Source organism: Heptranchias perlo, chromosome 27 (genome assembly GCF_035084215.1).
Source record: "Heptranchias perlo isolate sHepPer1 chromosome 27, sHepPer1.hap1, whole genome shotgun sequence".
In the NCBI taxonomy this organism is placed as follows: domain Eukaryota; kingdom Metazoa; phylum Chordata; class Chondrichthyes; order Hexanchiformes; family Hexanchidae; genus Heptranchias; species Heptranchias perlo.
Window position 1 is genome coordinate 41,132,331 of NC_090351.1, and position 13,038 is coordinate 41,145,368.

General features: G+C 44.3%; 1 protein-coding gene across 2 annotated transcripts in view; it reads right to left on the reverse strand.

The window, feature by feature from the left end:
* The window catches only part of foxp4 (forkhead box P4), a 370,715-nt gene that overhangs the window by 122,751 nt on the left and 234,926 nt on the right, over positions 1-13,038 (reverse strand). For both annotated transcript variants that reach the window (XM_068007751.1, XM_068007750.1), the window contains exons 4-5: positions 3,085-3,207; positions 1,257-1,400 (exon numbers count right to left, since the gene is read on the reverse strand). In XM_068007751.1, the coding sequence (XP_067863852.1) occupies positions 1,257-1,400; positions 3,085-3,207 (267 nt within the window). The remainder of the gene's footprint in view (positions 1-1,256; positions 1,401-3,084; positions 3,208-13,038) is intronic.

The window sequence follows — 13,038 nt, forward strand, 5'->3', positions numbered from 1 at the left end:
GTGCCACACAACACGTTGGATGGTGTCCTCAGTGACAAGACGGGACTTCGTCTCCATGAGGACTGTACGGTGGTCACTCCTACTAATACTGTCATGGACAGATGCATCTGCGACAGGTAGATTGGTGAGGACGAGGTCAAGTAGGTTTTTCCCTCGTGTTGGTTCGCTCCCCACCTGCCGCAGGCCCAGTCTGGCAACTATGTCCTTCGGGATTCGGCCAGCTCGGTCAGTAGTGGTGCTACCGAGCCACTCTTGGAAATGGACATTGAAGTCCCCCACCCAGAGTACATCCTGTGCCCTTGCTACCCTCAGTGCTTCCTCCAAGTGGTGCTCAACATGGAGGAGGACTGATTCATCAGCTGAGGGAGGACGGTAGGTGGTAATCAGCAGGAGGTTTCCTTGCCCATGTTTAATCTAATGCCATGAGATTTTATGGGGTCCGAAGTCAGTGTTGAGGACTCCCAGGGCCATTCCCTCCTGACTGTATATCACTGTACCGCCACGTGTCGTGGGTCTGTCCTGCCGGTGGGACAGGATATACCCGGGGATAGTGATGGAAGAGTCTGAGACGTTGGCTGAAAGGTTTGATTCTGTGAGTATGGTTATGTCAGGCTATTGCTTGACTAGACTTTGGGACAGCTCTCCCAATTTTGGCACAATTCCCCAGATGTTACTGAGGAGGACTTTGCAGGGTCGACTGGGCTTGGTTTGCCTTTGTCGTGTCCGGTGCCTATTGGTCCAATGCCGGGTAGTCCGTCTGGTTTTATTCTTATTGTGGCAGTCTGTAGCGAGATTGTACAACTGAGTGGCTGTCTAGGCCACTTCAGAGGGTGATTAAGAATCAACCACATTGCTGTGGGTCTGGAGTCACATATAGGCCAGACCGGGTAAGGACGGCAGGTTTCCTTCCCTAAAGGACATTAGTGAACCAGATGTATGTATGTGTTTGTGTGTGCTTGTGTGTCTGAGTGTGTGTGTCTCTGGGTGTGTTTGTGCATGTGTGTGTCTGAGTGCATGTGTGTCTGTCTACAGTTATGTGCCTGGAAATTGGCTGGGAACAGGATCGTGATGCCGCCACAGTTGAATATCCTCCCAACTTTCACTGTCTAGGCTCACACATTAAGAATGGTCACTCGGGTGATGTACCAGATGAAGGCAGCGTCAGTACTTTCAGCGTGAGAGAAAGAGGCAGGTGTTTTAAAACGGCCAGTTTGCCCGCCCAGTTCCACCACCAAAACATTCTGGTGTCAACGTACCTCTTTTGGTTGTTTGATGGCCTGTTGCTGTTGTTGCTGTTGCTGTTGCTGTTGTTGCTGTTGTTGTTGTTGTTGCTGTTGTTGTTGTTGAGTTAGCAGCTGAAGGTGTAATTGCTCCTGTTGCTTCTTGTAATACTCCTGAAGCTATTAAGAAATGGAAGAGGGAAAAAAACACACAGAAAAAATACAAAGGTTCTCAGTCAGGGAAAAAAACTCTCAGATGAAGCAATCAGAAAATTAATATCAGAACAATAGCCAGCACACAGTGCAAACTTCACTGCTATTCTGCTTTAGACAACACCAATTAAATTCTCGGTGGAAAGTTAATTATCTGTCAGTGCAATCCTACAGGGTCTGTGGGATCATTGTTTGCTGGTGACATGTAGATGAGGAACCTGTAAAATGCTGCATGGGATGACTGCTATGTTTAGAAAGATCCGAGAAATATATTAATTTAGATCGGTGGCTCATTTAAAGTGAAAGGAACCGATTACAGCAAGCAGAGGACAGCAAACGTGCGTCAACACCGCCTGAATTTTTCTGCGCGTCTCTTTGCAGGAAGCAAAGTCACTTAATAAAGGAGCGTAGGAACAGGGGGAGGCCATTCAGCCCCTTGAGCCTGTTCCACCATTCAGTTGGATCATGTTTGATCTGTATCTTAACTCCATTCACCTGCCTTGGTTCCGTAACCCTTAGTCCCCTCACCTAACAAAAATCCATCAATCTCAGTTTTGAAATTTCCATTTGACCCCCAGCATTTACAGCTTTTTGGGGGAGAGAGTTCCAGATTCCCACTCCCCTTTGTGTGAAGAAGTGCTTCCTGACATCACCCCTGAACGGCCCGGCTCTAATTTTAAGGTTCTGCCCCCTTATTCTGGACTCCCCCCACCAGAGGAAATAGTTTCTCTCTATCGACCCTATCGAATCCTTTAATCATCTTAAACACCTCAATTAGATCACCCCTTAATCTTCTATACTTGAGGGAATACAAGCCTAGTCTGTGCAACCTGTCCTCGTAATTTAACCCTTTTAGCCCTGGTGTCATTCTGGTGAGTTCTTCATTCATGTATTTGGAAGTTTTCCTTTGCATTTTTTTCCTCACTGATGTGTTCCTCTTCCTCAGACATCTAGGGCAGGAAGGAACTCTCCCTCTCTCTCCCCAGGGACGCACTGAGTCCATTCCCAGCAACTCTGGCACCATTAAATCTGCAGTTAGCTGACTCTGCACCGACCGGTGATTGAATCTGGGGTCTCCTGGCCTGTATGGCAGAGATTTAGCCAATTTATCTGGGGTGATCGAGGGTTATCGCTGACAGTGCACAGGAAGCTGTCTTAAGCCACTCTGATACCTGGGGGCAGTGGAGTGATTGGCCTTTGCTGAAGTCTAGTTTTGTGTAGCCAGCAGCAACCTCATCGTAAAACTGCTGAATTCCCTAGGGTCGTATCCAGTGAGATCTGGTAAAGAATCTCAAGGGCAATTAGGGATGGGCAATAAATGCCGGCCTTGCCAGCGACGCCCACATCCCAAGAACGAACAAAAAAATTGAAAGGGGTGTTCCAGGACCCCGGCCATAGCTGATTCATCGGGCTTACTTTGGGGGCTAAACCCACTCTTGAGGAACTAGTGACCCCGATATAAAAGAGGTTACAGCTCCATGGGAACACTCTGGTGAAACACAATCATGAGCTGGGAGGAGCCCTGATGTTAGCAGATGACCGATTGGTGCCAAAGAGTAAACGAGACCTGCTGACTGAGCATGATGCGGTGTTTGTGCTACGGGGCTGTCTCATACAGCTATCCCTTGCGTAATGTAGACACGCTGCTTACCTGCTGTAACATGACTGCTTGTTGCTGCTGCAGTAATGCCTGCAGCTGGGGCGGAGACAGAATCTGCTGCATCTGTTGTGGAGTGATCACCTGTGGACTCATCATTGCCACTGACACAGGAACCTGGAACCAAACAAAGAACCATCTAGATTTAATCGAGGTGTTCAAAATCATGAGGGGATTTGATAGAGTTTATCGGGAGAAACTGTTTCCAGTGGTGGGAGGGTCGGTAACCAGAGGACACAGATTTAAGGTAATTGGCAAAAGAACCAGAGGGAAGATGAGGAGAAATTGTTTTTTACGCAGCGAGTTGTTCTGATCTGGAATGCGCTGCCTGAAAGGGCGGTGGAAGCAGATTCAATAATAACTTTCAAAAGGGAATTGGATAAATACTTGAAGGGGAATATTTTGCATGGCTGTGGGGAAAGAGCAGGGGAATGGGACTAATTGGATGGTTCTTTCAAAGAGCCGGTACAGGCACGATGGGCCGAACGGCCTTCTGTACTGTATCATTCTATGATTCAATGATTATAAACGGCACAGACGGCAGTGGGGGCAGGGGGCAGGGGGCAGAGACAGGGTGGGGGGGAGCAGGAAAGAGTGAATAGAAGGAACAGGTTAACACCTCGCAGAGCTTGACAACTGAACGTCCGCCACAAGCAGCTGTTCAGGAATGGAAATAGAAAATGACTTTGTTGGAAATGGACAGCCGTTCAGCCCAGAGTGTGAATTCACCAGTCAGTCTGGATTTTGCTGTTGGTTGAGGGAAAAATGTTGACCAGGACACCAGGGAGAATTTCCTGCTCTTTTCCAATAGTGGCGTGGGGTCTTTAGCACCCCCTGGACAGGCAGACTCAGTTTACTGCTCTTCAGTGTAGTACTGAGGGAGTGCTGCACTGTCGGAGGTGTCGTCTTTTGAATGAGACGTTAAACCAAGGCCTCGTCTGCCCTGTAAGGTGGGCATAAAAGACCGTGTGACCAATATTCAAAAAAGAGCAGGGGAGTTCTCCCCGGTGTCCTGGACAATATTCACCCCTCAACCAACAGCAAAAACAAATCATTTATCTCATTGCTGTTTGTGGGATCTTGCTGTGCGCAAATTGGCTGCCGCGTTTCCTACATTACAACAATGACTATGCTTTTAAAGTACTTCATTGGCTGTAAAACGCTTTGGGACGTCCTGAGGTTGTGAAAGGCGCTGTATAAATAGAAGTCTTTTTTTTTCTAAATTGACCCAAATCTCATACTGGTCGAGATATGCAGCCCTGTGCCAATCTACATTCCACCCATTCAAACATTCTCTATTCCTCAATGCTTGTTTCATTAGATCAGGAAATAAAAGCATCTTTTAAAAAAAAAACAGGCTTTAATCCATTACTAACAAAATAAAGAGTACTGGAAGACATCGATCTCACTGTGGGCGGAATTCACTTTCCTGTCACCTCAGAGTTGAGTGCGTCAGCTTGGCTCAGTTAGTAGCACTCTTGCTTCCGTGTGTGAAGGGTGTGGGTTCATGACTCACGCTTGGGCTTGAACCTACATTACAACAGTGGCTATACTTCAAAAAGTAATTTATTGGTTGTAAATCAGATTGAGACGTCCTGAGGTCGTGAAAGGCACTATATAAATGCAAGTCTTTCTCTTTCTTTCTAAATTGTCCCAATTCCCATACTCAATTTCTTCCTCACTGTTTGATGGTTTATAACATACTTCCAGTATGGTAACAGATCCCTTATTATTTCTTCACTTTACTCAGACTGACTCTGCCTGAGCATTAATATCAATAAAAGCATTTCTTTCTATGGCTGTAATAGTATCCTTAACACTCAATCATCTCAGCCCAAACTTATCCCTGGAATTAGAGTGTTGCCTCTAACCAGATATTGATACAGCTGCTTTTTAAAAGACTCAGTCCAAATATGAACTCTTCTCAAAACTCGATGAAATGCAATTACAGTCGAAGAGATGAGTGTGGGGACTCTGCTTGGACAGTGGGTAAGAATTGAAGCAGCAAATACAGAACAATGACAATATCACTACGGACTGATGGGTCGTACTCTGCACTTTCACCCACAGGATCTGACCTTTAACCCAGTCCACACTGAGGGGGACGATAGGCCCCTCTCTCTCTCCCCGATTGCTATAAGGTTCTTGGTGAAACAGTCCTGAGATGGTGGCTGTTCATCACCTAGAGAATGTGGACCAATCGCGAGAAAGATCTGAGTGAATCCATCAAACTTATATTAGGGCGAATTCTGGCCCAGTTGCCCAGACACCCCCCGAGGCCATCCTAAAAGCAGCTGCACCCTCCAGCACCTCCTCCTCTAAACTCAAGAACATTCCTGCAGCAGAAATAAGAATAACCACTAAACGGGCAAATACAGTAGTCCTGATCTGTTATTCACAAATGACCCAGGCAAATGTACAGGAAGTGGATGTAGTATTTGTAGCACCATTGGGAACAGTGATCACTGAATGTTCGAGTTTAACATGATCTGTGATTTAATTGCACCAACGACTAAGAGCCAGGTTTATAACTTTAAAAAGATAAAATTCAAAGCCATGAGGGAAGAATTAAAACAATGGGATTGGAGAAGACAAAAGGAACACCATTAAAGGAATAATGGTGGGCTTTTCGGGCAAGTACACAGCTGGAATCAGCAGGTTCGGACTATACAAACACGCTCCTAAATGGATTCACTAATGACAAGTAAAAAGAAGAAAAAAATGACATTTACAAATTCTGCAGAGAGAAAGGGGAATGGATTCATTGGGATAATTGTAGGAAGATATAGAAACAAGTCAAAACAGGGGCTGAGAGAGAACTAGAATGTGTGGGTAGTGTAGTGGTTATGTTACGGGACTAGTAATCCAGAGACCTGGACTAATAATCCAGGTTGACTCTTAAGTGTCCTCTGAAGTGGCCTCGCAGGTCCCTCAGTTTGTATCAAACACCACACGGACTGCAGCCGTTCAAGAAGAAGGCGGCTCATCACCACCTTCTCAAGGGGCATCTAGGGATGGGCGATAAATGCCGGCCTCGCCAGCGACGCCCACATCCAGAGAATGAATTTTTAAAAAGGCAAAACATAACAGTAAAAAATTCTTCCAGTACTAGAGCAACAAGAACAGCTCTTAGTCGTTGGTGCAATTAAATCACAGATCATGTTAAACTCAAACATTCAGTGATCACTGTTCCCAATGGTGCTACAAATACTACATCCACTTCCTGTACATTTACCTGGGTCATTTGCGAATAACAGATCAGGACTACTGTATTCGCCCGTTTAGCGGTTATTCTTATTTCTGCTGCAGGAAGGTTCTTGAGTTTAGAGGAGGAGGTGCTGGAGGGTGAAGATGCTTTAAGAAGAGATGAGGACATTAGAAGGTGGAAATGAGTTTGAAACTGAGCACAAGCACAAGCTCAGTAAATATTCCAGATTATTACTTGCTCGAAGCATTCACAAAGGAAGTCATGAGTAACATGCCCTCCCCTCAAAAAAAATGAGTATCAAGGCAAAATTCAGGACTTCAATATAAATTCGATAGAAGTCCTAGACAAGGTGAAATCAAAGAATTATAGAATCTTACACCACAGGTGACCATTCGGCCCATCATGCCTGTGCCAGCTCTTTGAAAGAGCTATCCAATTAGTCCCATTCCCTGCTGTTTCCTCATAGGCCTGAAAATTTCTTCCCTTCAAGTAATTATCCAATTCCCTTTTGAAAGTTATGATTGAATCTGCTTCCACCGCCCTTTCAGGCAGCGCATTCCAGATCAGAACAACTCAGCAACAACAGGAGAGATGTGGGCAATTCAGCCTGGAAAGTAGGTGTCTGAGAGGTGATCTTATAGAGGTCGATAAGAGAGTAAATGAGATGGAAAAAATAAACCAGAATATTACTTTAAACTAAACAGTACAAGTAGGACATGGGGGTACTGGTTCAAGCTGGAAAAGGTACATTTAAGACTGATGTCATAGGAACATAGGAACAGGAGTAGGCCATTCAGCCCCTCGTGCCTGCTCCGCCATTTGATAAGATCATGGCTGATCTGTGATCTAACTCCATATACCTGCCTTTAGCCCATATCCCTTAATACCTTTGGTTGCCAAAAAGCTATCTATCTCAGATTTAAATTTAGCAATTGAGCTAGTATCAATTGCCGTTTGTGGAAGAGAGTTCCAAACTTCTACCACCCTTTGTGTGTAGAAATGTTTTCTAATCTCACCCCTGAAAGGTCTGGCTCTAATTTTTAGACTGTGCCCCCTACTCCTAAAATCCCCAACCAGCAGAAATAGTTTCTCTCTATCCACCCTATCTGTTCCCCTTAATATCTTATAAACTTCGATCAGATCACCCCTTAACCTTCTAAACTCCAGAGAATACAACCTCAATTTGTGTAATCTCTCCTGGTAACTTAACCCTTGAAGTCCTGGTATCATTCTAGTAAACCTACGCTGCACTCCCTCCAAGGCCAATATGTCCTTCCGAAGGTGCGGTGCCCAGAACTGCTCACAGTACTCCAGGTGCGGTCTAACCAGGGTTTTGTATAGCTGCAGAATAACTTCTGCCCCCTTGTACTCTAGTCCTCGAGATATAAAGGCCAACATTCCATTTGCCTTCTTGATTATTTTCTGCACCTGTTCATGACACTTCAATGATCTATGTACTTGAACCCCTAAGTCCCTTTGGACATCCACTGTTTTTTAACTTTTTACCATTTAGAAAGTACCCTGTTCTATCCTTTTTTGATCCAAAGTGGATGACCTCACATTTGTCTACAATGAATTCCATTTGCCACTGTTTTGCCCATTCACCTAATCTATCAATATCGCTTTGTAATTTTATGTTTTCACCTACACTGCTTACAATGCCACCAATCTTTGTGTCATCGGCAAACTTAGATATGAGACTTTCTATGCCTTCATCTAAGTCGTTAATAAATATTGTGAATAATTGAGGCCCCAAGACAGATCCCTGCAGGACTCCACTAGTCACATCCTGCCAATGTGAGTACCTACCCATTATCCCTACTCTCTGTCGCCTTTCGCTCAGCCAACTTCCTAACCAAGTCCGTACTTTTCCCTCGATTCCATGGGCTTCTATCTTAGCTAACAGTCTTTAATGTGGGACCTTATCAAATGCCTTCTGGAAGTCCATATAAATAACATCCATTGACATTCCCCTGTCCACTACTTTAGTCACCTCTTCAAAAAATTCAATCAGGTTTGTCAGGCATGACCTACCTTTCACAAATCCATGCTGGCTCTCTCTGATTAACTGAAAATTTTCGAGGTGTTCAGTCACCCTATCCTTAATTATGGACTCCAGCATTTTCCCCACAACAGATGTTAGGCTAACTGGTCTATAATTCCCCGGTTTCCCTCTCTCTCCTTTCTTAAAAAGCGGAGTGACATGTGCAATTTTCCAATCTAGAGGAACAGTTCCTGAATCTAGAGAACTTTGAAAGATTATAGTTAGGGCATCCGCAATGTGCTCACCTACTTCCTTTAAAACCCTGGGATGGAAACCATCTGGTCCTGGGGATTTGTCACTCTTTAGTGCTATTATTTTCTTCATTACTGTTGCTTTACCTATGTTAATTTTATCGAGTCCCTGTCCCCGATTCAATATAAGTTTTCTTGGGATTTCCGGCATGCTATCTTCTTTACCTACTGTAAATACTGACGCAAAGTAATTGTTCAACATGTCCGCCATTTCCCCATTGTCAATGACAATATCCCCACTTTCAGTTTTTAAGGGGCCAACATTGCTCCTGACCACCCTCTTTTTCCTAATATAACTATAAAAGTTCTTCGTATTGGTTTTGATATCCCTTGCAAGTTTCTTTTCATACTCTCTTTTTGTAGCTCTTACTATCTGTTTTGTGACCCTTTGTTGATCTTTGTATCTTTCCCATTCGGCAGGATCTGTGCCATTTTTTGCCTTTTTGTATGCCCTTTCCTTATGTCTTATACTGTCCCTTACCTCTTTAGTTGTCCATGGCTGTTTTTTTTGGCAAGTAGAGTTCTTGCCCCTCAGGGGTATAAACCGATTCTGTATCACGTTAAATGTTTCTTTAAACATTTCCCACTGATCATCAGTCGTTTTACCCATTAACAGATTTGCCCAGTTTACTGTGGACAGTCTCTGTCTCATCCCATTGAAGTCGGCCTAGAATCTTAGCAGCTGATTCACTTTTTTCCCTTTCAAACACTACATTGAACTCGATCATGTTATGATCACTATTGGATAGATGTTCACGCACAGTTAAGCTGTTAACTAAATCTGGTTCATTACTCATTACTAAATCTAGTATGGCTTGCCCCCTTGTTGCCTCTAGTATGGCTTGCCCCGGAAAACTATCCCGGACACACTCAAGAAATTCACTACCTTTCTGACAGTTGCTAGTCTGCTTTTCCCAATTAATACCACTCTGCCTTTCTTACACGCTTGTCTAATCTCTGCATTTATACAATCTAGCACTTCAGAGCTATTCCCACTTTAGTCTTAGATCCTTTCCTATTTCTCAATTCAACCCATAAGGTCTCTGTTGGCTGCTTACCTCTCGTTATATCCCCGTTTATCATTGAAGTGATTTCATCTCGAATCATTAAGGCTACTCCTCCCCCTCTTCCATTTTCCCTATTTCTCCTGTGGACCTTATAACCTGGTATATTTAGTTCCCAATCCTGACCATCCTGCAGCCAAGTCTCAGTAATAGCTAACATGTCATACCCTCCAATTTGAATTTGAACCTGTAGTTCATTTAATTTATTCCTTATACTCCGTGCATTTGTATATAGAACTCTTCGTTGGGCCACACACCTTAGCCTGACCTTCAGCTTTGATGCTGGGTTAATCCCCTTACGCCTTCTAGTTTTATTTTATCTGTCGTGCCTAAAGTACACTTTCTTTCCACTGCTTTACGCTTTTCCCTTTCAATTGTTCTTGAACAACTGTTTGCACTATTTGTATTGTAGATTTCCCTTGGGTCTTCCCCTCTCTTGCTGCTCTCAACTTTATTCCCTTCTGACTCCCCGCTCAGGTTCCCATCCCCCTGCCACTCTAGTTTAAACCTTCCCCAACAGCACTAGCAAACACCCCCGTGAGGACATTGGTCCTGGTCCTGGTCCTGCTCGGGTGTAACCCGTCACGCTTGTACAGGTCCCACCTTCCCCAGAACCGGTCCCAATGTCCCAGGAATCTAAATCCCTCCCTCCTACACCATCCCTGCAGCCTCGCATTCATCCTGTCTATTCTCCTGTTTCTATACTCACTAGCACGTGGCACTGGGAGTAATCCTGAGATCACTACCTTTTAAGTCCTGCTTTTTAATTTATCTCCTGTGTCAGGATGTTCTTCTTCGCAGAGAGAGATCAACTCTCTGATTAGACTTCCAGATAGGGTAGGAGAGGTACAAACTCTGGAACCATTTAAGAAATAATTGGATGCTACAATAGGGTAGCATCCAATTGGATGGATGAAAAAAGTAGGACTGAATGGCCTTCATTATCTGTGACTATCTTGTGAAGTTGTGAAGAAGAGAAGCAGGGAGAACTTCTACAACCAAAGGAGAATTGAGATTTCAGTTGTGAAATAAGTTACCGAGGAAGGATATTTTAGAGGACAGTGTGAATGGGTCCATGAGGAGTGAGTCAATGCCCCTGTGATAAGGGTAATCACTGGGAATTTCCTTCTGGAATCCAAATTAAACTAATGCCAATATAGAAACAGCTTTTGGTATGTTTCTGGAGGAGAGGGATTGAGGGATATTGTGAGAGGGATTGAGGGACATGGTGAGAGCGATTGAGGGATACGGTGAGAGGGATTTGGTGAGAGGGGTTGAGGGACACGGTGAGAGGGATTGAGGGACACGGTGAGAGGGATTGAGGGACACGGTGAGAGGGATTGAGGGACACGGTGAGAGGGATTGAGGGACACATTGAGAGGGATTGAGGGATATCAAAAAGGGATAAACTTGTTTACCGCTTCCTAAAAATTCTTCCATTATCAATGTAAAGTTTGCTCCACATTGCTTGTTCATTGGGCTGGCGGAGAGAGTGTGGGCAGGGCTCTAGGCTGGGATAGTATCAGATATTACAGCCTGTGTCTCAGTACAAGTTGCATTAAAATGTAATTTCCACTTTGGCTCATTGACACATTCAGCACCCTCTACATCTGCCTGAAACTGGTTAATACAAATTATATATAAAAAAATTTAAATTGCTAATCAAAATCCATCAGCTCCTAATTGGTTTTCAATTAAGTGTAGCAATCCTACTAATTAAATCTTCACAGCTGTGACCCACTAATAGCACCTGACATCACTTCCTGTGCAAGATTGGGCATTCGGGGTAGTTTTTCGGCCACTCGTGCCTGCTGCGTGGATCACTGGCACGGAGATGCCCTCTGGCACCTCACTCATGTGTCCGTTCTCCATGTGTGAGCCCAGTGAGTGGGCTATTTGAGTAGGGGGGGGATTATGAGATGTCAAATTAAGGCCCGGTTCTATATTTACAAAAACAACACGTGACTTCACTCCAAAATAATTCACTGGTTGTAAAACACTTTGGGTCGCCCTGAGAGGAGAAGGTGCTAAATTAGTCCAAGTTGTCTCTTTCTTTATCTTTTAATTTTTGTTTTAATTTTGTGACAAAAGACAAAAAGATAGCAAATTGTGTTCCGTTTCCTGGTTGGCTCCATTTCCAAAACAGGAAGCGATGCAAACAAGATTTGGCGTTTACTCCTGTGATCAAAATAGGCCGAGCAGAAAAACGAGCAAAGATGCCCACCCGAGGAGATTGGCATTTTACTGAGCTGTACTTTGGGCTTATTCTGTTATTTGGGGAAGTGAAGGAAGACTTGCATTTTGATAGCACCTGATCACATCTCTTAGAAATATCTCAAAATGCTTCAATTAATTACCCTGAACTGCATTTAGCAAATACGGCAGCCATTTTCTGCACAGTAAGATCCCATAAATAGCAATGTGATGAACGATCGATCTGTTTTTTCGTGGTTTGAATGAGGGGGGAATGTTGTGTTTGACACCAGAACTTCTTGTTCTTCCTTCGATGGTCCCATGGGATCTTTAACATCCATCTGAACCGGCACACAGGGCTTTGGTTTAACATCTTGTCTTAAGGACGGTGCCTCCGACAATGCAGCACTCCCTCAGATACACTGCTAGTAACTGAGACTGGTAGTGGGGTGGGGGAAGACTTTATTTGAAACTCATTCAGTCCTGACGATAGAATTTTCCTCATTTTTTTGGGTATTCATTGTCAGCGTCAAGCACTCTTGAGGTCTAAGGTTAGTGTGGATTAGATGCTTGGTATTGCTTCAAACTATACCAGCTTGGCATTTCCAATTCCCACCTAAGATGTCTTTGTATAATCTGAGTGGAATTGTCAATTTAGTCACAATTGGCACAGAGTCAAGCAGTTTTGCCTTTGGGCCTGGCCATTTCATGTAGGATCCTCAGAGATAGAGAACAGAGATGGGTTTCCTCTGGGTTGGTTTGGAACTCAGGTTTGGTGCATGGAAGAGCAAGTGTCCCAAGGAACCACGAATAACCCGTTCCTCCTTTTGTTAAATGTTGAAACCAAGATTTGGAGAAGAGCCCAGTTTAGGGAAGAACAATGTGTGGGACTGTGCTCCACACTGAGACAAGCCTGCTCGCACTCATCTTCCAACCATTCCAAACACTCCTCGCTTTTTGCTCAGATTGTTGGTTTTGAAGAAGTTCCCTTTCCACAGATCAAACAAGATTGAAAGGCCTTGTCTTCATTCCCCTAGGCCCCATGCTCTGGAATTCCTTCCCTAAAACCCTCTAACCCTGATTTTAACCTAACCCGCCCGGCAGGAATGGGTTCGGGTTTGGGCTGGATGGCAGTTTTATACCCGCCCGATTTTATGAGCCATTAAAATCAGTGGAAAGTGGCAGGTT